The sequence below is a fragment of the Cupressus sempervirens genome, chromosome 10, assembly GCF_028749045.1.
Source record: "Cupressus sempervirens isolate cs-2001-9-10 chromosome 10, ASM2874904v1, whole genome shotgun sequence".
Lineage (NCBI taxonomy): Eukaryota > Viridiplantae > Streptophyta > Pinopsida > Cupressales > Cupressaceae > Cupressus > Cupressus sempervirens.
In genome coordinates, this window is record NC_143127.1 from 436,963,720 (window position 1) to 436,990,772 (window position 27,053).

General features: G+C 32.4%; 1 protein-coding gene and 1 long non-coding RNA gene across 4 annotated transcripts; one reads left to right on the plus strand and one right to left on the minus strand.

Annotated features, from left to right (window-relative positions):
- The first annotated feature begins 5,669 nt into the window (after window positions 1–5,669).
- Window positions 5,670–18,613, plus strand: LOC149534590 (uncharacterized). The gene is made up of 2 exons (XR_016357245.1): window positions 5,670–6,395; window positions 18,396–18,613. It is a non-coding gene; the product is annotated as an uncharacterized LOC149534590 (long non-coding RNA).
- Window positions 11,723–26,747, minus strand: NAC007 (NAC family transcription factor). 3 transcript variants are annotated; one of them, XM_089805333.1, is made up of 4 exons: window positions 26,188–26,747; window positions 14,634–14,812; window positions 14,248–14,519; window positions 11,723–12,857 (listed from the first exon to the last, which is right to left on the minus strand). In XM_089805333.1, exons 2-4 carry the CDS (start codon window positions 14,791–14,793, stop codon window positions 12,231–12,233), a joined length of 1,059 nt encoding a protein of 352 aa, XP_089661459.1. In that variant the 5' UTR covers window positions 14,794–14,812; window positions 26,188–26,747; the 3' UTR covers window positions 11,723–12,230. The 3 variants fall into 3 exon arrangements, with proteins under 3 accessions (XP_089661459.1, XP_089661460.1, XP_089661461.1); XM_089805334.1 differs by lacking the exon at window positions 26,188–26,747 and adding an exon at window positions 15,101–15,386; XM_089805335.1 differs by lacking the exon at window positions 26,188–26,747 and adding an exon at window positions 14,948–15,091.
- Between the last annotated feature and the right edge of the window lie 306 nt (window positions 26,748–27,053).

The following is a 27,053-nucleotide window of genomic DNA, read 5'->3' on the forward strand; positions in this document are numbered from 1 at the left end:
TTTGTTGTTGGCAAGCATCACTTTCATTTTGCAAGGGATCAAGATGGATAGAACATGTTTGAACAATATATTGTATGTGGTGAAGAAGGTATGACTTCGCAGATAAATGCTTTGGTTCAAAGATGGGTGATACTTATTTCGAGGGCAGCCTAGGTCTTCCTCTTTGCTTCTACATTCATAGCTCCTAAGGAGGTGGAGCTATCTCCTATTGAGGTGGAGATCATATTTGGGCAATGGGAAGAAGAGGAGATTCTTATCGAGATTTTGTGTACTTTCATTACTTTTAGTAGCTTGGTTAGCAAAAGAAGGGGGATAAACTCGTATCTTTGGGGTTTAGTCCTCCTCTTCCTCGATCCTCTCATTGCTATGATGGTGATGTGAGACTTTGGGGGGGGGGGGGAGGGGGGCACTGGAAGACTTTTGATTGCATTTTCCAAAGCTGGAGGTTGAGTTTTGTTTGGGCCCATGGTTGGAAGATATGTATTATGTTTTCCAAGGTTGGAGGTATAGTTTTGCTTGGTATTATATTTTTGTTTACAATTTAACTACTGTGAATGGCCTGAGCTTATTCCTTTTTTGTTATGATGATGTTTAGTTATTGTTTTCCTTGTGATCGAGTGATTGCTGGCAGTTTTAAAGGGTACACTTTGGTCCTTTGTTGTTTTTAGTTTAAGTTTGTAGCTATTGTGGGGGCTTGTCCCAAGATTTTCAGTGACAACACTAACCATGGTTGGTGGGTCATTTATTTGTGGACCTTTATCTTTGATAGAGAAAGATTTGATCCTACAAAATCCTTCATTACTAGGAACTGGTAATCCTTTGTTAGTGGTGTATAGAGGTCTTATTGTACTTCAAGTCGACACCCTTTAATTGTTGCTTTTCTTAATCAAAAACTTCTCATTATATCAGAATCTATATAGAGGTCTTTGTATTGACTTAACACATTCAACAAGAAGGGAATCTCTAACTAGAGATAATAAACACTAAAAAATAAATTGGATTTGAAATTCATGTTCCATGCATACAAACATCAACTAATCCTTTGTCATGCATAAATTAAAGAATACAATATCTTGCAGATAACTTACTAAAATGTCAAAGTTTTAATTGCACGGGAAACATTAATTTAAGTTATTCAAACTATTTAATTGCACAGGAAACATTAATTTAAATTATTTAATTGCACGGGAAATGGTTTGCCTGCTCTTTCTCACCTTTAGTTTGTTGATGATACTGCCCTTGCTGGGAGAGCTCGGATTCGGGAAGCTAAAGCCTTTCGGCTCACCTTGGATTCTTATTTGGCTGTCTTTGGGCAAAAAATTAATGACCACAAGTCCTCTATTTTTTTCTTCAACACTCCTGAGCTGATCCAGCAAAGGATTGCTAATATCTTGGGATTTTAGATTGCGTCTCTCCCTTTGACTTACTTGGGGATCCCTATTGTGGTGGGTAGGCAGCCTAGGCTTTTTTGGCAAAGCTTGCTTGACAAACTTAGACAAAGGGTCAATAATTGGACTCACAAGTGGCTCTCTACTGCTGGTAGGGTGACACTCCTTCAATATGTAATTCAAGCTCTTCCCATATACAGAAGCATGGTTTAGGCTGCCCCAGTGTATTTTCTTAAAGAATTTGATGCCCTCTCTTTGGAGTGGAAATTTGCAACATACCAAATGGAGCCTCATCAATTGGGATATTGTTTGTAGGCCACAAAAGGAAGGAGGCCTTGGCCTTCGGTCTGCTATCTTGTGTAGTCAAGCTCTATTGGCATTGGTGTACTAGTCAGCCTTAGCTTTGGGCCCGTATCCTGTCACACAAGTATTTACCTGGTGTTGAACCTTCAGAAGTTTTTAGGTTTTCTCTTGAGGGAAGAGGCTCTATGGTGTGGCATAGCCTCTAGATTGGTGCTCACCTGGTGAAGAGAAGTTTATTTTGGATCTGCAACAGAGGCACTGAAGCTCTATTTTGAAGTGATTCTTGGAATGGGCATCCTCCTCTCCTTTCCTCTCATCCTCACTTGCAGGCTCTTTGTGATTCTTTCTTTTTTGCTGGATGGAATAAGGTGGCTCATTATAAGGAGGCTTTTAACCTGGGCCTTGCTGTGTGTTATAGATGGAAGAATTCTTCTGATTGGCCTCTAGGTGGCTCACTGGGAGATCAGCTGGAACTATCTCAGCTATTGACTTCTAGGGAGTATAGCTCATTGCAGGAACTTGATGTTTTAGCTTGGGGAGGTGCTTCTTCTGGCAAGTATTCTGTTTCTTCTGGGTACCTTGCGTTGACAAAGCAACTTTTTGGTGAGGTGGATGTCTCTTGGTGGAAGAAAGTTTGGAATAATTTTTCATGGCCTAAGTGTAACTTTTTCCTTTGGATTTTGGTTTACAATCATTGTCTCACTTGGGATAATCTCTGCAAGCGAGGCTTCCAGGGGCCTTCCATCTGTGTTCTCTGTTGCAATAGTGAAGAGATTGTATCTCACCTTTTTTTTCGGTGCCCCTTTGCCAAATAGATTTGGCACCTCTGGTGGAGTGTGTGGGATGCACGTGCTGGCATGTGTCCTCTTTGTTTGAATTCTGGGACCGTTTGGGCCATTCCCCTTCCAAGACTTATTTTCTTCAAGTTGCTTGGACTATCGGCCCTTCCCTTATTTTTTGGCATGTTTGGCTTGAGAGGAATAGAAGGATCTTTCATGATTTGCAGTTTGAGATCAGGCACCTATGGGGGAGAATTGTTAGTTCTCTTCAGGAAACACTCCTTGCTAAATGTGACATCGGTGGGGGTTTGGATCCTATTGATGCTAGTATTTACTCTCGCCTCTCCTTTCCTCTTCAGGGTTGCTCTCCCTCGATCCCCCACACCCGCTCTGAGAATAGAGCTAAGCAACACCCTCAGCGAGTTAATCATTAGGGACGTTGGTCTCCTCCTGAGGTGGGCACTCTTAAAATTAACACTGATGGTTCTTCTCGGGGAAATCCTGGTCTGGCTGGTATTGGGGGAGTTGGGCGTGATAGTTCTGGTGATATCTAGTTTTTGTTTTCTATATAAAAGGGTTACCATACTAATAACCTCATGGAAGCCCTGGCTATCTTGGTTGCCATGGAATAGTGTTATCTACGTGGCTGGAAAAGAATCATCTGTGAGACTGACTTGTAGGTGGTTGTGAACTTATTGCATAATAGGAACCTTGTGCATGTGGATTGGCATTTGGCTCAGGTTATTCAGCAGATCATTTAGTTATGCAATTCTCTGGATTCTATGTCCTTTATGCATATCCCTCATGAGTGGAACGGTGTGATTGATTGTCTGGCTAAATGGGCCTCTGAGCAGGGGCCGGCTTGGAACATTCTTGATCCTCAGATGCTTCTCCTTAATTTATCTCAGATGTTGGATCAACTTGTAGACCAGGATAAAGCTATGTAGTTTTCTTTGTTTCTTGTGTTGTTCAGCTCTCTTTGATATTCAATCAATTTTTTACCCCTCTTTTATTTAAAAAAGTTATTTAAACTATAACTAAACTAGATAGTTAAATGCAGCGTACATGGCAACCGAGGTGAATGCATTTTGGTGAGGCACATGCATCAATTTTTAATAGGGGCGGATCTCAAACATAGAGAATATACATATTGTTTAATTTAAAATAAATAAATAATAAAACATTGACGAGCTGATTACAGAATCTCCACTTCGAGTTTACAGTTATACATTTTCCATCTAGACATGTTGTGTATGATCTCTCCAGAGTTGTTGCTTGAGCTTGCTTAAAGCACCTACTTTGACAATTTTTTAAATTATTTTCTCCACCCACAACAATATTCTTCTCCATTCATTTTCTAAGTCTTCTGATTTCCACTTACCAACAAAATATTTCTCCAAAACCAGTTTTCCCACTCAAAAACATAAGTCGGAGCATCAGATATAGAGCACCAAAATGAAATAAAATAGACTAGTTGCAATGGAGAGGGATATTTCCAGATCCAAGGAAACCAAGTTAAAAGAAAAATGTGTCAGAAGTTTGATTAAGAAACCAAGTTAGAAACAAAATGTGTCAGAAATATAATTCTCAAGCTCATGATTAAATGCATTTCCAGCAATTAAAAACCTTAGAAACACTTTTTCCTTAGCAGTTTGAATCCTATTGTATGGTGTTTAAGTGGAAGAGAACAGTTTAACCCGGTATGTTGGCAATAATGGGGAAAAGAATTATAAAAGTGCACAGGCCATGAATGATGTTTGCTTGACTTTAAACATTCTCATCTCTTGTTTTTTTATCCAACAAGTTTCCTAACTCGAACAAAGATGATCATGTCGTAACCGAGACAAACGTACAAGTTAAACAAGTTTAAGAAATTAAACATGAACTTAATTCTCCTACGATGAAGGGGATGCCATTTTTTTAAGCATATACTTTGGAGCAGCACAATTACACACTCGAAACTTTATCTATTTTAATTTCGTACTACAGTTAAACTAATGATGTTTTGTCATTGTTCCATGTCGGATCCTCACTTCTGTGGCAATGGGCTTAATCATTCCATGCAATTAGAATCTATTAAACAAAACATCAGTGGTCCTTCAACATGTGCAGGATCTACAGCATTACTTCAACTTGCTCTTCATTTTAATGTACTATTTGTCTGCCAATGCAGACTGTTATGAACAAATTCACTTTGCCTTGTTTTACTCCCCTACAAAAAGATTTACATTTACAATATATATCTATTCTAGGATAGGAAATCCAATATATATCTATTGTAGGAAATTCAATAAGTGTAATGCAATATATGTATAGCAGAAATCCAATTAGCAGTAGTGCAAACAAGCTTTAGAATATATTCTACCATCAACCCATTTAGCAGAAATCTAACTAAACAATTTCACAAACAATCTCACTTTGGCTTTACAATACATATAGCACCAACCCATTTGACAAAAACCCATTTAAGCAATTTCACTTTAGCTTGACAATATATATAGAACCAACCCATTTAGCAGAAACCCAATTAAACAATTTCACCTCAGCTTTACAATATATATAGCGCCAACCTAATCCAATAATTCACTTTGGCTTTGGCTTTGGCTTTACAATACATATAATAAAAACCAATTAAAGTAATGCAAGAAAACTTTACAGTTTCTATAGCAGGAGCCCAATTAGCACTAATGCAAAACCTTAGATTTTAAGGACTGATGAGCATGATGAATGCACGTGAAACTATTTCAGAGAAAAATGATGGTTTCTTTCTCTTCAAACAACTATTACTGGTAATAATTTGGTCTCTGGTTAAGAATGTGTTAATGTTAATAAAAATGGGTGCATACGCAATGAGGGCGTCATGTCTATCTCATAAAAGAGAGTATTTTGGGAAAAATGTATAAGAAAACGAATGTATGCAAAGTAAAATGCGCATGCAAGTAATTATGATGGGAATTGACTTGTCGTCTCCGATACCCTTTTGTTTTGTTTATTTGAGCAGGCCAAATGGAAAGTGGGGTCATTCATGGGATTCTGCTAGTCAACCACTGCCATCTGTGCAAAGCAATTGATTCACTGCCAATGCCATTCCATTTGCTTCCTTAAAACAGCAACTCAAAATCTTAACCTAAATATGGAGCCGAAATGGGTCCATGTCACCTGCAATGCACAACATTCATTTGGAGACTTGGGAGGTGAGCAAAGTTATTATAATGGTGCGGAGTTCTTTCTATTCTAGCCACACACAATCTCAGCCCCCCAATATGGAGAGCACTTTTAATAGTGGCCCATGGATTTTTCCTTAGTGATTTGGCAACAATGGTTAGCTAGATGTAGATAGACTAGATCTATGGTGTATGATATATACAAGGAATAGTTAATGGGTTTGTTAGATTTGCAGATGTTGGTGGAGTGTGGGGGCGTATATAACATTGGAATGGAGTAGAGAGTGGGTATTTGGATTATTCTCCAAAGTCAAAATCCACGTGATGTGTAGTGAGAGTTGTTGGGGGGTCCATTTTTTCTCAGTGGGAAGTCAAACTGTTCCAATTAGGGTGGTAATTGTTTAATAAGAATCTAGAGTGCAGGCATTTTGTGTAAAGGCATTGATTTGATTGGCTTGTTTGTGTGTTTCCTGTTTAAAAATTTGAACGGGGTTTGGGTGGAGAAGAGAGAACTGTTTGGTGGATAGCGAAAGGAAATGAATGAGACATTGAATGTGGGAATCCTCCAATGGAGCACTAAAGGAAATTAGAGTGGTTCGGTCTGGGGCCTCTCTCACTTGGAGACTTGATACATTTCCATTCAAAGGGATGAATGGATGGAAGTCATTTCTGAGATGGAGAGGTGCAAGACCAGTCCTATGAATTGGATAACTACTGAGCATGCATCAAAGAACAAGAGCTCAAATTTGACTCATAATAAGGTATGAACACAACTCTTTGCCATGTTGTTTGATATATTCTCACTGCCTCTTTAAATGGTGCTAGAAAAGAAATACAAATCTTGGTAGTAAACAAGCATAGATTTGTAATAAGAAAATATCAATCAGAGAAGTAAATTTGTTTCATAAACACACTGCCTCCTTCAATGGTGTTTGAAAAAAATATAAATCTTGGTAGTGAACAAGCATAGAGTTGTAAGAAATGAATATCAATCATAGAAGTGCACACTACCGATTCTAATGGTGTTAGAAAAAAAAAATCAATCTTGGTAGTAACTTGTCACAACAAATTTAGATTTGTAAGAAATGAATATCCATCATAGAAGTAAATTTGTTTGAAATGCACACAGCCTCTTTCAACGGTGTTAGAAAAGAAATATCAATCAGATTGGTAGCAATTTGTCATGACAAATTTATATTTGTAATAAATGAATATCAATTACGGAAGTAAATTTGTTTCATAACTCACTGCCTCTTTCTATGGCGTTAAGAAAGAAATATCAATCTTGGTAGCAATTTGTCATGCCAAACTTAGATTTCGAAGAAATGAAAAAGAAGTAAATTTGTTACACTGCCACTTTCAATGGTGTTAACAAAGAAATAACAATCTTGGTAGTAAATTGTAATGACAAGAGCAGATTTGTTAGAAATGAATATCAGTCTTCGAAGTAATTTGTTATTTGTTTCATATACTCACTGCCTCTTTCAATGGTGGTAGAAAAAATATATCAATCTGGGTAGTAATTTATTGTGACAGTTAGATTTGTTACGAATGATAGAAGTAATTTGTGATAGTAAAATAAGATTTGTTGGGAACTTGTATCAATCTTAAAAGTGATTTTCTATTGTTGGGAACGAATATAAATCTTGGAAGTAATTCTCTGTTACATACTTAGATCTGCCGTTGTTTAAATTTGTATATCTAAAATACCAACATATGTTGTGGGATTCATTTCTATAAAAGCTTATTCCATTGGTTAATAAAACATTTTTATAACTTGGAGATTGGATAATGATTTGCTACCCTCTGTTTGTATTGAATATTCTAAGGCAAAGTAAGCTGTCCTAGCTTTTCTCTGGATTGCAGCTTCCTCCCATTTTTAATTTTTATCAGAAATTTAGTAGGAAGTCATATATAAACTTATTTTTAAACGATTTGTTCTTGTTGTTTTTATATAAGCTTATTTCTAAATGATTTGTTCTTGTTTTTCTTGAGAGGAGTTGAACATATTGTCATCAAATCGATTAGTATTAGACCAGTAGTTGCTGAGGAAAAAAAAATCTGTCTGGTTTTACAACTATAGAACCTCTAATGGATGGAAATGGTTATCTATCTTTTGGGTGTACTAATGTATAAGTGTCTATGTATTAATGTATTCTATATATTAGATAATATGTTCCGTAATGAATAGATCTATCTATAGATCAGATTATTAGACAACTTCATCTGAAGGATGACTAATTAGTTGGAGCGCTCAAAAGTTGAGGATCTGTAAGACTTTTTTCTAGCTCTGTTAAGAATGCCATTTTCCTATTGTTTATCATCCTAAATCTCATTAGCCAGCATTGATTATTAGTACAAAATTTGAATTCCTATGAGTTCATTGTCTTGGAAATTCCTCAGAAAAAAAAAAACAGTAAGCCATTGAATTTTCCTGGCTTCTTCCTTGAGGGATTTTTCCAAGGCAATTATTAAATTCGTTCCAAAACCAGAATAATTGAGTGTTGTTGAAAAAGTAGCGCATTGTATTTGACAACTGGGTCACAAGAAATTTCAAAGGCGCTCATCACTATTTATCACGCGACAATGGAGATGAAAAGTTGACGATTTTACTTGTTTCCAATCTTTGACTTTCAATCCAACGTATCCAATTTAAGGGTCCGTTTGGTGAGCAGAATAGGAATACGTATTCTGGAATAGAACGTATTCCTGTTTTCCGTTTGGTTCAGCGAATATTTGATGGGAATTCGCGGACCCGAAAATTTATGTTTTCTAAAAAAAAAAAAAAAATGGAATAGGAATACGTATTCCAATACCACCTATTTTGGTGGAATTGCAAAACCCCATTTTTGGGTCAAAAATGGAATATGTATTCCATTTTTGCTTCATATTCCAATTCCGTTTTGGTGCATCCAAACAAAGAATTCACAATTTTTGGAATACGTATTCCTATTCGGTTCACCAAACGGGCCCTAAGAGTCTACATTCAGACTTACAGCGCTTCGAAAATTTTTAATACTTATTTTACTTTATTATTAATACTTTTACCATTTCAAAAAATCTTTTTTTGACTCCTCATTATTTAATATTCTAATATAAAATTTCATATTTAAATTATATAAATAAATAAATATAAACATTGATTTATTGTTCATAAAAAAAAAAATATTTATGATTTTTTTGGTATTATAGAAAATTTGAGCTCAATATTATTTAGAGTTTAACGTCGTCATAGGGTCATAATATAAAGTTGGAAGTATTTCAAATATTACATTTAATGGTGGCAATCATATAGTTCTTCTTCTTTAGAAGAAGATAATGCTTTAGCTATAAAATGGTGAAGTCATCGTAACATCTAGATTATAGTTAGAAAGCATGACACCCTTTTGCAAAAGGGTAAAGAATTGTCATTGATTTGTCTTGTTTTGTTCTATAATAGAATTTTTTGGGTATTGACTTGGCTTTGTTGGATAATAGTTGGTTGAATGTTTTTCTTTAGAATAGCCATAAAACTTGTAACAGTTCTCTAATTCACAAGTATAGACAAATTAGTTTTATATGTAAGATTTGCAAGTTTTATTTTAAATTCATTCTATTTTAAATCTAAATAAAAATCTTATATAGTTTATTCCATTGACATAAAATAAAATTCAAAATTAGATGTAAATATTATCAATCTAACATATTTATAATATTTTTTTTAAAGATTTAATTTTCATAAAATAACTAATAAATAGATCACTTTATTACAATCTATTATTGCAATAGAATATTTTCATAAACAATTATAGAATAAAGAGTACACAAATTTGACCTTAGAATTTAAAAAGTTAAGATTTTTTTGTGCTTATTACAATTTATAATATTGAATTTGAAAGCTTTTAAGTTAATTGTGATTATATTTATATCAACTTGAATGTATTATATGATGTACAAAATAAGTTTATTTGATATTTTTAGATTTAGAAGTGTCAAGTTTGTATATCAATATTTAGAATCAAAGTTTGTTATAATATATAAAATTATAGAATAAATAAATATATAAATTTACCTTTTTAATTTAAACTTTTTAACATTTTCTGAATTATTATAACTTAATGAAAAAGAATACACTATTAAAGACATTAAATTTCTAAAAGGTTTTCTTGATAACCATTTTATATCAGCCTAATTTATTTTATCATCTAGAAAATGAATAATGGAATATATGCTTTAGTTATTTCTAATTTTGAGAATGAAATTTTTACATCAAACTATGAGAATTTTTTTTTAATGAGATGTAGACTATCACCCAATTAAATCTAAAGACTTTAAAATTCAAAGTATTTGTTAGCTGCATTGTTATATTGGCCAGATTGAAGATTAAAACGGTACAACTAAGCGTGCAAAATTGGGAATGAGTCTAGTACAGCATGGAAGTGTCAGGGAAAAACATAAGAGAGACAAAGCCGACCAATTGTTTGGGGTGGTTAAAAAAATGGCTTTGTACATCGTTCTCCGAATGCTTACGACCAAAAGCATTTCGTGCTAAAATGGCAAACAATTTCTAACGAGGAATACTTGTCATTTTGTTTGTGTCGGAACTTAATTGCTGACATTTCACGTTCTTCTTGGCAATCGTGTTCATTGGGTCTTCGTTGGAAGCTTCAACGTCTCTGAGTTTGTACATGGCTATTATGGTGTTTTTTGTTTTCTTGTTTTAGCGTGCATATTATCTACTGACACTGGGAAATCCAACACTTCTGTTTTCTGCTGCATACATTGTCTTCTTAGACGCCCTAATTTCATGAAGATATGTTGATTTCAAAGTTCATTGATTTCTGTAAATTTTGGTGTAATAACAAATCGAAAAATCTATTAGAATTTCTATTGAAGATGTACTTGGTAATGATTTTTCAATATAAATTAAAAGAGAAACTGTCTTTATATTAATTATTGAGTCGATATTGCTAAGTGAAAGCTATTGAAAATCCAAACATGGCACTTCTCTATATTTTTTATCTAGTTGGTATTGGTAAGTGGTGCTATTTATAGGATTGCTTAAATCATTTAGGTCGATCCAATATATGTTTAAATTCATCGGGTGTGATTCATTTGGCCTCAGTACTTGTCTTACAATATCTTTCTATTGAATGAAGAAATTGCATTGTGTGAACCAAAGCCAGTTAGAGACTTTACATCCATTATCAATCGTTTTGATATATATGTTACAGCAGTAGCTACAAAAATAAGCTTAGGCTAGAGTTTGGTTGTCCACTTAAATTAGGCTCAAGCGTAACAAATTTATAATCAACATTAATATATATATCTGATAAGGGGTATATTTTTTTCTTAGTGTGTCAACTTTTGAAATTGTTATCAGAGTTCAATGATTTTCTTGGTCAAATATTGTTGATATGTATTATATGTAGATTCATATGAATTCATAAATATGACAGGAAAACTATACAATGAAATCTCAATCATAGTTATATCTTTAAGATCAGATCTAGGATGCGAGTTTTATATTTATCAATCCATCTTAGTAAATATGACTAGAAACTATGCAACGAAATCTCAATAATCATAATTATATACCTTTGAGGTCAGATATAGGGTGCAGATTTTATATTTATCAATTCATTTAAGATAACTAAATATTGATAGCAGCATCATTAGCTATTATACCTTCAAAATCAATTATAGTAGATGCAGATTTTATATTTATCAATCCATTTATTTCTCTTCTTTCTCAAGTATTTTACATTTTGTATACGTGCATCACAAAGACTCGGACCATTACCCATATTTATGCAATTTGCCTGGTTTCTTGTGTTTGTACAGACTACAACATAGATTTTCATTAATGGACATGGATTATAATAGCATTCAAGATTTTGTACGAGTCCTGAATTGTGATGATTCATTTTCCTTTCAAACTGAGAATAACTGATTTGCAACAAAATAATTAACGAAGGAGTATGAAAGCATTGCAGATAAAGGTGAAAGCAACACGAATTTCTATACACATACTCTAATCTACTGTGTTGTTGCATTGCAGATAACATGGTATATGCCAAGTTAATCAATGCAAGTCATTAGAGGTGTATTATCTAGAATATAGTCAGTAAATTATATCATAATTGTAGCAGAAACTAAAGTTGCATTACATCAAATGTCATAGCATACACATGACCAGTTAATGATCAGCTGGTCTACTAAATTTACAGGATTAATCTGAGTGAACATAAATATAACTCTCCTAACACAATAAATGCATCTGTATAAACTTAAGAGTTTGCAGCTATATATATCCCACTCAATGTGGAATCCTAGATGTCAATATGGTAGTGCATCCAGCTAGCTTATTGAGGTATAAATTTGTCTACATTCTTAAGAGGGCATATTTATTGATTTTTCTGCACATTCTGATGTAGCCCTCTTGTTGGCTAGTTTCCTTTGTAATCAGGTCTTCACCTCTTTGTCTTTCAACACCACCTCAAGTCCACCTTGGGGTTGTGTCAATGGTCTTCAAACCCAATGCCTTTAGTAAGGTCTACTTTATTATGTACATGAAAAACCAGTTAAATTTGCCTTGTATTAGATTCAATGTGTGTCTATTTTCCTGCAAAGGCCCAGAGATCAACATCACAGTTGGAGTTTGAGGGATAATCTGTTTGTTGTTGTTGCTGCTGCTTCTCATTGGACTGTCTCAGAAGAAGAGTCATATCAGGCATTGGGTACATTGTGTCATTAGAAAACCTATTGTCTTTTGACCCATTGTCATCCTGGCTCAACTGTGAAGCAACAAATTTATCCAAAACTCTCCAATCAGTCACCTGCTCTTCATTGTATGCATTGCTATTAAGTTGTTGTTGGTCTGAGTTAGGATTGGCATGGCCTTCCATTATGCCTGTTTCTATTCCATGATTATTATTATATGGTATTGAGCACTCTGGCCTTTTACTGGAGGATGCATTGCAGGCTATTTTGGGGCTTTCCAGCTGAGGAAGCTGAAGGAATGGATCATGAGGCATGTGGTATTGGATCTCAAGCTCCTGTTTACATGCAAAAGGATGCTGATATCCCATATGATCACCACCTTGTGAATATTTATTTGGTGAATCTAACTCAGGAAGAAGGTTAACCTGATCTTCATACCAGCAGCCAGAGTCATGATCATTTCCTTTTCTCTGAGTTGTAATTCTCTTCTTGAAAACACGGCATACAACCCATCCCTCCTCCTGCCAAAAAAACTGCAAAATTTTAGTAATGGAGTAGACTAGAGATATAAAACATTTTTATTCTTTTATCTTCTTCGTTACTGCAATAACCAAACTAAATGTTTACAGCATATTACACATTAACATTTCATTGCAAGAGTTGTCTTGTCATATTGGTTTATTTAATTGAAAAGTGCCTACAGGGAGAGATCATAAGTAGTTGTCTTGTCCTATTGATTTTTTTTGAAAAAGATATCTTATACTATAATAGCAGCCCACAAGGAGGGATCATGAAGAGTTGTCTCATCCTATTGAATTTTTTTATTGAAAAATATCTTGTGCTACAGTAGTAGCAGCAGCCCAGAAGGAGAAATCATATGCCTGTGGGCACCTATACTAGTGTCTCTTGACTGGAAACCTCTTTCCAAACACTGGAAATTGTATGGAAAATTCTGTCCCCACACACACAAAAGGAAGAAGCTCCATAAATTGACACATTAGTTTTAATATGTTTCCACAGGTCATAGAGAAGAATATATCTCCATGTCAGGGTCTAAGATATGAAATCAATGTATTTTATATCAGGCCAACTAGGAAATCTAATAATGGCTTAATTGACTCCTAGTGCAGAAGTCTACAAATCAAAGTCAGCCAAACCCATTCTACTAATAGAATATTTAGAATATCTTGAAGACGTTCTTATAATGAAAAACCACTATTGAATACTTCTAATGTGAATATAAAATAATCAAAGGCGTAACATATTTTTAATTAAAGAAAATTTCCAACTTTTCTTTATTCGTTTCCACTTGTTAATCTAGTTTGATTTTGAATGATGTATTGAACTCTTTTGGCTTGAACCTTGTAATTTAGTTTTGATCCGATTGTTAATTGGCTTGAACCTTACAGGATTGTTTGAGATCTTTGGCTTCAACCTTGCAACAAAAGTAAATAAAGGAATTCAAGAACAGACCAACACCATTCTACAAATAGAAACTATCTTGAAGACATTCCTATAATGAATAACCACTATTATATACTTTTAATGTGAATATAAAATGATCAAAGGTGTATACTATTTTCAATTAAAGAAAATTTCCAGCTTTTCTTTCTGAATCTTTGGAGACTAGTAGATTAGAAACCAGTTCTACTAGTACTTAGTGATCCCATTTGTTAATCTAGTTTGATCATTTTGAATGATATATTGAATACTTTGGCTTGAACCATACATGATATTTTGAAATCTTTGGCTTCAATCTTGCAATAAAATTGAATAGAGGAAACAGCATACGGTGAATATTTAGATTGAAATACTCTCATGAGACCTTGCAGAGTTCTAAAGAAGGTAAAGGATGCTTTTTTTCATTTATCCCACATTCATATGAAATGAAAAAAGTTATAATTAACTTGCCTGAGGAGTGCCATTTTCATTCGTCTCAAGTCTGTATTCATGCATGATCCAGTCTGATTTTTGCCCATTGGGAGCGCGGCCTTTGTAGAAGACTAAAGTCTTTCTCATTCCAATGAGATGAAGCTTGGAATAAATAGCCTTGTCCCTTCCTGTGGCCTTCCAGAAGCCAGCTGCTGTGGCTCTGTTTGTGCGAGTGCCTGTTGGGTACTTCTTATCCTTGTGGCTGAAGAAGTACCACTCTGTTTGTTCTTCAGATCCTATCTTACATTTCTCTGCAAATTCACATTAAGAGAAAAACCACACCAAAATCAAGTAAATATAGATAATATCTCTCTCAGACACCTTGCACAAGAAGAAGAACATCATTACTATATTGTTCAAAATACCTTGGAGATCCCAAGGTTCGATCTTGTAGAGATCGATATCCCTGATAACGTCCAAGTCAATCCTTTTGGAGGCAACTTTCTTCCTGAGATAATAATCGACGAGCTCTTCATCGGTGGGGTGGAATCTAAAACCTGGAGGCACGCGAGATACTGTGTTCATTGTAACGAGGTGGATCTTCCTGCATACAATCATACATTCTACTTGTAATTAGCCATTAATAACACTTTTGTCCAATGGCTCAAGAAGGCTCGGCAAGTAGGGAGTCACAATTTTGCATTATTTTTAAACAAAAAAGATGGGAATCAGAGCGTACAGAAGTAAAATGTGTGACTAGATATGCTCGAGTCACAAATTGCATCTTACAAATCAAATAATAGGAACACATAGTGTTCCTTAAATCAAGTTATCTAACGCTCGCTAAAAGTTAAGCTATGTTGAATTGATGTTTACATTTTGATAGTCGTACCATTATTCTATTTGAGTCTTATATACTTATAAGAAATTGTGTGAATGAGATATCAACTCCATTAAAATGTCAAGGCATAAATCAAACTAGAAAAGCGTCATCAGATTGCCACAAAAGAGAAATATGGAGCTGCTTTAGTGACATCTAAACTCAATACGTTGGTCGACTGGTGATGCCTCTTATTATTTGAATGTCTTAACCACTTTAGGTTAACCAAAAATACTTGATTCCGGTCGATTAGGTCTAATCCTTGGGATTTCTGGGCCATATAAAGAAAGCAAATAATTTGCAGTAATGCCAACAAATGATCAATTCATTGGAACTGGAGGATAAATAGTACAATCTATATATATTTAAATGTTTTTCACTTACAAGGTGAGATTACAACTGAAAGATTTTATTTTTAAATAGACATTCAACAATATCATTTTAACAAGATTTAAACATCAATGATAAGAGAAACAAGACAATGCACCCATCACACCATACCTAAACCAACTTTAGATAATATAGTACATAAATTACTTATTTTTCATTAATGTTTGCATAGATTTTAGTATTCCATGATCTTTTTGTGGACCACCCAAGTTGACAATTTCAATCTATAAAATCAATTAACCATACAAAAACTAACTTTAGATAATACAGTGCATAAATTACTTATTTTTCATTAATGTTTGCATAGATTTCAGTATTCCATGATCTTTTTGTGGACCACCCAAGTTGACAATTTCAATCTATAAAATCAATTAACCATACAAAAACTAACTTTAGATAATACAGTGCATAAATTACTTATTTTTCAAATAGATTTTACTATTCCATGATCGTTTTGTGGACCACCCAAGTTTATAAACAAACCTAGGAACAATTTCAATATATAAAACCAATAAAAAAATGGTAGCTGAATCCGTTCTGGATCAGCAAAATAGCTATGTCTGTGTAAGCTAAGATTTTTAAGGATCACTAGATACTAAACAACAAAAGTACAATTCTAGGGCATCATTTATATTTTATTTAATATGAGCAGGTAGGGTCTTGATAAGTTAGTGGGCGGGGACTGCAACATCATGACTGACCTAAAAATGTAGAATTACAATGAGAAGTCCTTAATAGTTATAATGGCCACTCTGAGTTGTAGGGCAATGGGAAAGTCACTGCTCTCCGGATCTGTGGACCTCCACACAAGTGAAAGTTGGTGGATAAGGAGAAGCCATGATTGTGTTGCTCAACTAGTTCACTGCATTAGAGAAGGTAGAGTGGGTGGGGCTCTTTGTACCCAAACAACCCAACACATAATGAAGTTTAACAATTATTTGTGTAGATGCAAATTGTAGTAGAAGCCATTAAACTATGTTTGCAGATGCAATCAGTAGTAGAAGCCATGCTTACATTGAATCTGAGCTTGCGATTGTTTAAGTGCTCCATATCAGATCTTGGTATTTTGCTGGATGGGACTTATCCTAGATTCGTACTTGAGAAGCTATCAATCTACACACTGTGCCCACGTCATATGTTGTACGTTGCATTACGCTTCAATCACTATTAGAATTTCTTGCCAAGGACCTTTAGATTTTGGGACGCTTCCAAATCAAAGGAATTATATGATCATAGAAGAGCACATCTTTCGAGAGCACGGTTGCTTCCAATTGTGTCAGCATCTCTGAATTTTTCGTATTGGGTACAATTATGAAAAATTTCTGCAACCCAATACTAAAAGCTACAGATTCTTAACAGAAATATGAAGTGTTGTATAGTTTTGTTGTTTTGGGTTGTGTCAGAGCTATTCTCTGGACTCCAGCCTAGCATTCAGTATGTGTTTTCTTGGTCTTATTTGCTGTTAAATTAGTGTTATGAAGGGGCGAGCTAGATGAAGACTAATCTTTTAAGAATGTATCATGTTATTAGGGAGTATGATCTGATAAAAATATAGAATTAAAGAACAAACTTATATTTATATTTTAGAAATCTTATAAACAAATCTATTACAAAATCTACATTTTCTCCAGATAGTATTCTCAGTTATGCAACTGGAATTTTTTTAAGAGCCGAAAATTATTAAAGAGAAGCTATTCCTTGAACATTCTTAGTTGAGAAGCGTTAGAAGTGGATTAGATTGTTTGAAAGTGTTTATAATGGAGTATCCACATTGATCATCGTACAATATGTATTATGGATCATTTTATTCTAATGTGTAAAATTAGGAGGGAATTTAATATGATAGAGTTTTTTTATGAAGTAAAAGTTTGGATTAAATAATAATATAGTGTATGTTTTCTTATATGAGAATACTATTTTATGATTTAAAAATTAATGAAATAATTATAATTTTGTATTTATTTTTAAAAATTAATAAAGATTAAAATGTCAAAAGTCTGTAGTACAAAAATAATTTGTGAGCCTCTAATGTGAGACTTTTAGATTCTAGTCTATTCAAATTTAATACATCATAATAATAAATTTTAACAAATAGTAATAATTAATTTAGACTTCACCCAATACCTATAAAAAAATGTTAATATTCAAATTAAAATACTATTATTTTTTGTTGATTAAAATCAAAAAATATGTTTCTTATTTTTATTCTACTATCTATAGGGGAAGGGTATCATCAGTTGTTCGCTAAAATTTTGTATGGTTCAAAGTTTATAAATGGTATCTTAGATTTTGATACTTTTTTGGGTTTCTTGATAGACTACATAAAAGCTTATAACTATTGTTTTGAGTTCTAGAAAATTTAGACAGTTGTAAGAAGATGCATTATGTATACAAGAGTAAAAAAGTAGTCATTTCAAGATGACATTCATATATTTTCTCTATTGTCTAGTTGATCATTCATTGTGAACACCACAAAATTAGTACAAGTGGACCATCATTTTGACAAATATCTTATACAAATGCATCAATCATTATTTAGATATTAACGTAGTTGCAATTTGACTAAACAGACAAATGAATAATTACTAAACATGTAAATTTTTTATATAGATATTTAGCTAGTATTATTAAAACGCGGGCGACTATAGATCTGGTTTGAGAGATGTGTATTGAACCCAGTCTTCGTTGTATTGTTATCATCTTAGTTATAAGAGTTCTACTTAGAACACTCTTCCATTCATTAGCGAATCTAGTGTTTGATATGAGAGAGTCAATGAGATTCCCGTTTTGCCACCTTTACTGAGATGCAAAGCTTTAACACACTCGAAATTATATGATTATGAGACAGCATTAGCCAAACAAGGACATGAATAGCAGTTTGCTGACAGTGGGCTTTTTTGTGTTATTGGACAAACAGGCATACAGGCGTGCGCATCTATTCAGAGCTCAAACGTCTACCAATTACACTCTTTCCATTTCCATTTTCTAAAGTTACTTTACTCATATTCCATGTCAGGCCGGAAATTTTGTCTTGTGGTCTGACATTCAAAGACAAAAACACTTTTTCTTTGTACACAAATCTATGAGCAAATGTCACTCCTCTTTTAATAAAAGTTCAGTTGAGTTTTAATAGAATTTTGATGGAGCAAGCAGTGTTTCTATGTTTAGCAATGTGCTACGTGATATCTCTGTAGCATCTACACTTCTTTCCATATAAAAATTCCCGAAAGTGTTGCCTCATAATAAACATAAGCAAACATGGCTATTTGATATAAAAAAAAGATAAAACTCACGCATGCATTCAAAGTTATGAAGTTCGTTTTGTACTGCGCATGCAAGAACAGTATACAATAATTTGCTGGTTGTTTTTAGATTATATGAAGGAGAGGAAGAAGCAGCCAACAGGAAGCTTTCAAACGCTGCCAAAATGGTCTGTGATTGAATCATTCTACAGTGGAATTAAATGAATTAAAAACGAAAAGTTAGTACGGGGATAAGAAAAAAAAAAACATTTTGTCTTTCTGACTTGAGGTACGTATATTCAATTAATTTACTCGTATGTCTGTCAAATGTTTGAATGGATTATTCTGAAATAGTCATTGGGATCCGTTGTTTTTAAGTCTGAGCTTAAGATCATCAAAGTGAAGGACAGAGAACATCAAATTAAAATTCATTCATATACGCAAGAATTCCTTGGACAAAACCAAACGAACCCACGAGTATATTCGGTGATCATACACAACCGTTGCTCCATTCCTTTACAACACATAAAACTGTTCCAAGTTATTTTACTCTAATTTGTTCTTATTCGACTAAAGCATTCTATACTATTAGTATTACATAGTAGCTAATTATATCTAGATAATAAAATTTATTTGAAAATAAAATTACTATTTGACTAATCTATTTATGTTCAAAGTTATAGGCAAATTTTAATTGCTTTTATATATTTATTAAATTCATTTTTAGATATACTAAAAATAATTTCAAATTAAATTTCTTGATTATATTTACTATCAAATTATTTTATTGTTCATGTAAATTTAAATATATAAAAAAAAGAGATACAATTACAACAACATCATAGTTTACCAACTTAAAGAATAGAATAAACATCTTATATTTGAAAATATGATTAAAAACGAATAGGAATCAATGCTAAATTTATTTATTTAGTTGAGAAAATTACTAAAAAATATGATTAAAAACTAATGGGAATCAATGCTAAATTTATTTATTTAGCTGAGAAAATTACTAAATTAACATAGAGGATCATAAAAAATGGATTGTCATAAAATTTTAAATATAATAATCTTTAGGAAACAAAAAAGTAATGAATCATTCATTAAAATATTTCTAATTAAGAATACAAGAATATTAAAATTTGAAAAATAGAGTCTAAATATAGTAATTATCATAAAATATTTCTAATTTAATATCATAATAGAAACATCAAGCTTTAAGGGATGTAAGGAGATCAAATGAATTTATTAAAAGGCGAAATTAGAATCAAAGAAATGGAGAACATTATTCATATAGACTTCTTTATATCTAGGCTATAGACCTCTTTTTAGATGTATAAAATAGAATATATGATTAATATCTTTTTACAAAATTCTAATGTATATCTTCTTAAGAATAAAAGAGATATAATGCATTATTTTAAAAATAATTCTTAATATTCAAAGTCCATGAATAAATGACAGTCTAGGATTAAAACATGGAATTAAAGTTACACCTTTTTTATATATATTTAAATTAGAAGATACATGTTTTTTAATTGTATGCATGTATACTAAAATAAATAAAATTTAGATGCATTACAAATATGACATTTGATATAAGATTGAAAGGTTAGAGAGATTTTGGTAAAGGAATTTGATATCTCTCTTCACTAATTGCATACAAAGATAATTTAATATCTATTGTAAATATTTTAAAATGGACTAATCAAGTCACAATAGTTATGTATATATATATATATATATATAGAGAGAGAGAGAGAGAGAGAGGTTCATTTTTTAAGATACCATTTAAAAAGGTTACTATCTTTATATGTATTTACATATGATATAAATATAACATCTAGTTTGTAATAAATACAACCCTTAAATAAAGACACTTAGTTACAAGTTCCAAAATGTTACAAAGATGAGCTCACTCTATCTTGAAATCTATCAACATCAAGATTATGGTAGTTAAATTTAATAGTAGGCAAAAATCAAGCTTCACATTATCAATAAATAAATATACATATTCTAAAATTTGAGATTCAACCTTTGGAAATAGAAAAATTAATTCCATTAATAAACCATGACTCACCTTAGGTATTTTTGCTTACTCTTACACTGGCTTCAATATTTATTGAAGGTCAAAGAGTGGAGTGAGTGTTTCTTGGTAGAATGTTGTGGTTGGTAGCATGTAGAAGGGAGGTGCTAAGGTATTGGCAACATACTTGGTTGTTTTTGAGGAAGTTGGTGTTGTAGTTGGTTTGGTAATTTTTGATGGTTGTGTTTTTAAGGGGTTTGTTTCTTTTGGAATAGTGAAAGGTCCTTTTCTTTTGCTTTTCTTTATTTCTTTGGTTGATGAGTGTCTTTCTTAATATTTCAATATCAATTTTAAGTCATTCAATTCCTTTTTTCTATGTCAATATATATATTTTCACTTGCAAATATTCTTTTAGAAGCATAAGAACTTAACACAACATGAAAATTGTTGTCATGTGTTTTAAGAGGATAACATATTTACTATGTTTTTTTTAAAATTAATTAAATTAGTATAAATTTAAACTATTAAATATTTTTAATCTATTTTATTATCAAATATATATTATAAACACTTTTTATCCATAAGTTTTGTAATTTTAATTTATAAAATTTGGGGTGGGTTTCGTAACAAATTAGTCTATTTTCTTTCTTTTTTCTTTTTCAATACATAAATGAATCTATCTTAATTATTAATAATTTTTAAAACATATATCATAAAATTTATTTAATAATATAATCGAAGGAGTTTATCATACTAATGATGGTATGCACTTTTTATTTTGTTATCTCATCTAATAGACATTGCTTGTAACAATGAATGGAAGCTTAATTTATTTGAGAAGATCTAGAAAAGGCTTAGAAGTTGGGTTGAAAGAAGGTTATGTGTGAATATGATCCTTTGATCTATTGGTTTCACTTTTGAAATAAAAAATATTCTTAGACTCCTCTTATAGAATTTACTTCATTAGTCAACTAGATCTTTTGATTCTCTTTGAATTTAAAAATATCTCTTATTTTATTTTTCTTAAGAAATAAACCAAGTTAAATGATTTGTATAATTTTTAAGTAGGGTTTTTTTTTCCTTTTGATAAATCCTCTAAGATTATCAATATTATTCATAATGATAGAAATACATATGAATATTCAAAGTATTATATCTTTTAAATTTTTAGCATTCATGATTATAAGATCTATTATAGCTTCAATAAGGTTCTAGAGAGGAGTAATTTTTTTTTCCTTGATGGTTTCTCTTCTAAACAAAAAGGGTCATAAGATTCCTTATGGGGAATTCCTTCTCTAGTTGAGGAGATACTCAAATTATTTTTAAATTTGAGGCCCTCTTTTTCTTGTGACATTACTTTGAAAAAAAACTTGTAGTAGACTATCTTGTCAAGTAGTCATCAAGGAAGATAATCATTGATATCTTTATGCTTAGCTATGGTTGTTTCCTTTTGATAAACCCTCTAAGATTTTCTATTATATTCAAAATGTTTAGATTACATAGAAATAAGAGTTATTCTAGATTTTAATCTTTCAATGACCAAGGCAATAAGAGTTATTCTAGTTCTATAAGGTTCAAGATAGTCATAAACCTCCTTAAATTTTCCCTCTTTCAAATTTGGAAATGGTTCTTGGTTTTCTTGGTTTTCTAAAATCTTAAAAGAGTAAAATGTAATATTTTTCTATTAGATTAAAGGATCATTTTAAAAAGAAACACACATTTTAATAAAGATCTAAAAATGAGAGAAAAAACACTTTTTTTTCAAAAGAAAAACTTCAACAAATATACCAATTTGAACTTTTAAAATAATTTATACACCACTATAATTAAACCTTGCAACTCTAATGCAATGGACACACACTTGACCAATAAACATTTTTTAAGACATTTCTTCCTTTAATGAAAAATACTCAAAAAACATTAATGAAAATGTCCATTAAAATGAATTGATAGTAGGAGATTTCCTCATCAATGACCCATTCAAGGGTGAAACACTAAGACACATAATCCTAGATAGAGAGGTCAATAATTGAGAGTCACCATACAATTTGAATGAGGTGTGCCAAAAACATATAAGTATCATCAATCACATCAACAATAAGGTGTTCATGTGCTAATCATTTTTATACTAGAAGGATCTTATGTTTCAATATATCTATTTTTGTCCATTTAATTTTATTATTATAATTATTATAATTATTCTAAAAATTTAATTGGTGTTACTTTTTAAAAAATAAAATTTATGACTATTTTTATCAATAAATATTTTAAATATTATAAATTTTATAATGTAAATTAATAATATTTTTTTGGTGCTGAAAATTGATCTTTATTTTGGACTTATTTATTTTATATAACATTATTATAACTTGAATGATATTTTTTTGTCCTAAAATACGATAATTAGTTGAATTTTTATCAAGCATCTTTATTAATTTGATAATTTACAATTTTTTCATTTTTGAATCTAGTTGAATCAGTAGGCATGGTTTGAATAAGTTCAAATCTACAAGTATGGTTTTGAAAAATAAAATTTTTCAATAGACTAAAGTTATTTCCCCTAATACCAACTATTATTTAGTAAGTTGAGCATGGAATGTTTGATTTATACAATTTACTAAAGCTTTAAATTCTAATTAGTTAATGGGTTAAAGTCAAGCTCCTTCCTATAAGCACATTGCATTATAACATAATTGCATCAATTAAGATCAATGTTATTGGGAAAAAAAGATGTATTGTATGATATCTTGGCATGTATTTCATCAATTTTGAGACAAATAAATCAAGTCAAAGTTGGTTGACATGGAGAATGAAATAGACTCACAAATATAACTTCAAAACTTTTTAATTAAAGATCAATATTGCATTGATTTACCTATCATCACTAAGTGTTTTCCTTTCATGTGTGAGAATTTTACATTGATCATTTAATTTTATTTATTTATGTCAACTAACTACCCAACTTGATATAACTAAATTTCTTCCCTATCCTTCCCTAATTCATTTTCTATTGCAATGTGTCTCATAAACTATATTGTCACATGATCTACACATGACAATAATTTTATTTCTTTACAACACTTTTTATAACAAGCACACTATGAAATAATAATAATAATATATATGTCATTTAAAAAAAATAATAAACTTAAAAAAAATGTTAAAAACAAAAATATTTAAAAGTATAGACAACTCACAATTAAAAGTTGACAATCTATATTAATATCATAGATATTTAAAAAATTCTTCAAAATTTCACAATCACATGTATATTAAGACAATAATAATGAATACAATATTTCTAAAATAAATAATTAATCAAATTGATATTTTATTACATTAACAAAGAAAATTAAAAAAGTTTCAGAAATTGTTAAATAGCAGTATTTAACATATCTATACTGATCCAAAATACATTTAGATAACTAAAATTAAATAAAATTGTATAATTAACAAACACAAGATGGATTTTGTTTTGTCTTTGTGCTAAGAAATTGTACATGCCTAGAGGTCAAGTGGTGAAACCAAAGTAGGTATTCTTAAAGATGAAATTCAACTACTGAATTGTTTTTCGAATTCAAGTTTTAAATTCTTACTGCACACCCAACTGTAATTTTCATGGTTAGCAGGCCTTTTAATGGCGGTGGGATAGGGTTTGTTAATTTGTTGTCCTCACGGTTCTCCTAATAAATTCTTGAAATCCAATTTAAAATGGAGTTCTTAATATCTTGAGTAGAAGTTCAAAATCCCATTTTCGAATTCAATCTGAAATGAATCACGTTCTTGTTGGTTTGTGTGCTACAGTTTTGAGATAGAGGTGGTAGATTTGTCATGTTTCATTCTGCTCCATTGCTTAAGTCCTATCTCGCTATAACTAGAAAGAGCACACCTCCTCTTTTCAAGTACAACAGTGGCTGACTTCAACATTGCAAGCCAAAACTATGAAACTTAATTTGGCTGATGAAAGTATTGAGAGATTTTGATACTGTTCTAACTGTTCTCTGTATAATTTTCCACAGCCACTAAGAAAAAGCCTTATCATTATTGAGAACATTGTAAATGATTCTCTTTTAGGCCTAAGTTATTGTATGTGCATTAGGAAGCCATTTCCAAACTTCCCAAGCACTACATTGTTTTTCAAAATGAGAGACATTAGATCTGTCAAAAGCTTGAGTGCCCAAATCCTAAGGACATTGGAAGATGGCCTAAACTTTGGCCAATGTTTTTGAAATTAACATCTGAGAATCAGGAGGCACAGAGTTATGCAATTAAAGTTTTAGTATCTATAAGAGAAAGTTCAGTGGATGAACACGTATCTATGTAATTTTCAAATGTAAGGGAAAGGATGGTCCCTAAAAATCATATTCCACACACCATTGATTGAGAGGCACTGAGAATGTGGGTCAGATGATTAGTATAGAGGTGTAATTACTAGGTCCACTGCAACTAATTAGTTGCTATCTTGTACTACATTGTCCACTCATTTGAAGCACAAGCTCTACAAGTACATACCAGGCTAGACAGATTCCTTGTAAACAAACATCAAACAATTTCACAGCCATTCTAATACCAATTGAGAGCTCTAATGTTAGATCAGCCATTGAATAAACTACATAATATGTGAAATGTTGAAACTAGAATGTGCAAGTTAGTGTCATATGTCAAAACTCATATGTATTAGTGCATTCTAAGAACTGAATAGCCACATTCACAATTGAGAATCTCGCAGTTGGGGGGCTATATAGGACCTAATCTTGAAGTAGAAATGGAAATGGCTATCCAGTCTCTAAGACACACCAATGTTTAAATTACAACGTTCAAAAGTAACTTATACATTGATGCATCCTAAAAAAGAATAATTTATGCATTGATGCATCGACCTAAGACGAGTAACTTATGCATTGATACATCCTAAGAAGAGAAACTTACAAATTGAGGCATCATAAGAAGAATAACTTATGTATTAATGCATCATAAGGACTGGATAGCCTAGATCTGTTGGAATTTGAGAAGGTAGATGTGAAATTAATTTTGTGTTAAGCTTTGGTGGGTAAAACACATTCTTAATTCTTCTTCCAACAGCCATGGCTTAAGTTTGTCCAAGCAAATTAATTGGTTTGTCTACATTACCTTGGAGTTTGAATAAGCAGATCGTAGGGCACTCTGGTAGGCTCGGTGGGTAACTGGTCGAGGGAAAAAGAAAGGAAAATTTAAATGGAACAGCGAAAAAGTACGCTGTAGACTTTATGGGCACCTTTCTAAGTTCTAAAGGGCCTTTTCGCTCACGTTAATTTTTCTCTTTTCCTTATATTCAAAGAGCTAGTCTTGGTTCATGAAGGGTTTGTAGCTGCAGTTTAGATTTAACACAGTTAAATATCTATCTATTTATCTTATTCCAAAATTTGAATAGAGGAGGAAGAAAAAGAAGAATGTGGACAGACCTCCGATTGAAGACGTTTGTGATTTGTTTCGTCCACCTCGTTCAACAGCGTGAATTCTCCAGCTCTTGATGAAATGTTATCTGAGTGCCTCTCTTTGTTGGACTGCAGAAGGATCCACAGTCCAGAGCACCGAGGATTCGAACCCGGGCGGGCTGGTTTCTTCCTCTTTGCTCTCTCCTTGATGGGTGAGATGAATCTAGTAAGGCACAGAAAGGGAAGCAAGTAGTACAGAGTGTGTGTTTTTATTGGGATCAGAGCCGAGAAAACAAAGGTCAGTGGGCGCTAGATCCGAAGAATGTACTGACTAGGAAAAAAAAACGGTTTATTGAGGGCTCCGAGAATACGTACAAATACAGAGGAGAAATATATTAAAAAAATGGGATGAAGAAGAGAAGGGTATGAATGAATGAATGAATGAATGAGAACTGCAATGTACGAAACGCGGTTAAGTAATGGGAAATGGGGCTTGATTGTGTCAGACCCGCCCTAAACAGTTTGCAGAAGAGGAATAAAGAGATGGATTGGTCTCCAAGAGAATGTAGAGAGCACACATATTTTCTTCTGCAAGGGAGAGGAGGCGAGCGGATAAAAGAGAGAGAGAAGGGTGGGGTGGCAAAAGGAAAGAGGGGAGCGTGGGGCCCAGCTGACGTGATGGAGCAGTCTCTGTGAAAAGGGCTAGTTTTCAGGGCCAGGAAGATTAGGGTTGGTTAATGTTGGATTTCTTTATTCGGGCCCCGGGCCCCACCAACGACCGACGCCATACATTACGATAGCGACCTCGAACCAAATAGAACCAAAACAAATAATACCCCCGAAGGGCGAATACAATAATATTATAACCAGCTTTCCGGCGGAGGCCTTTGTGC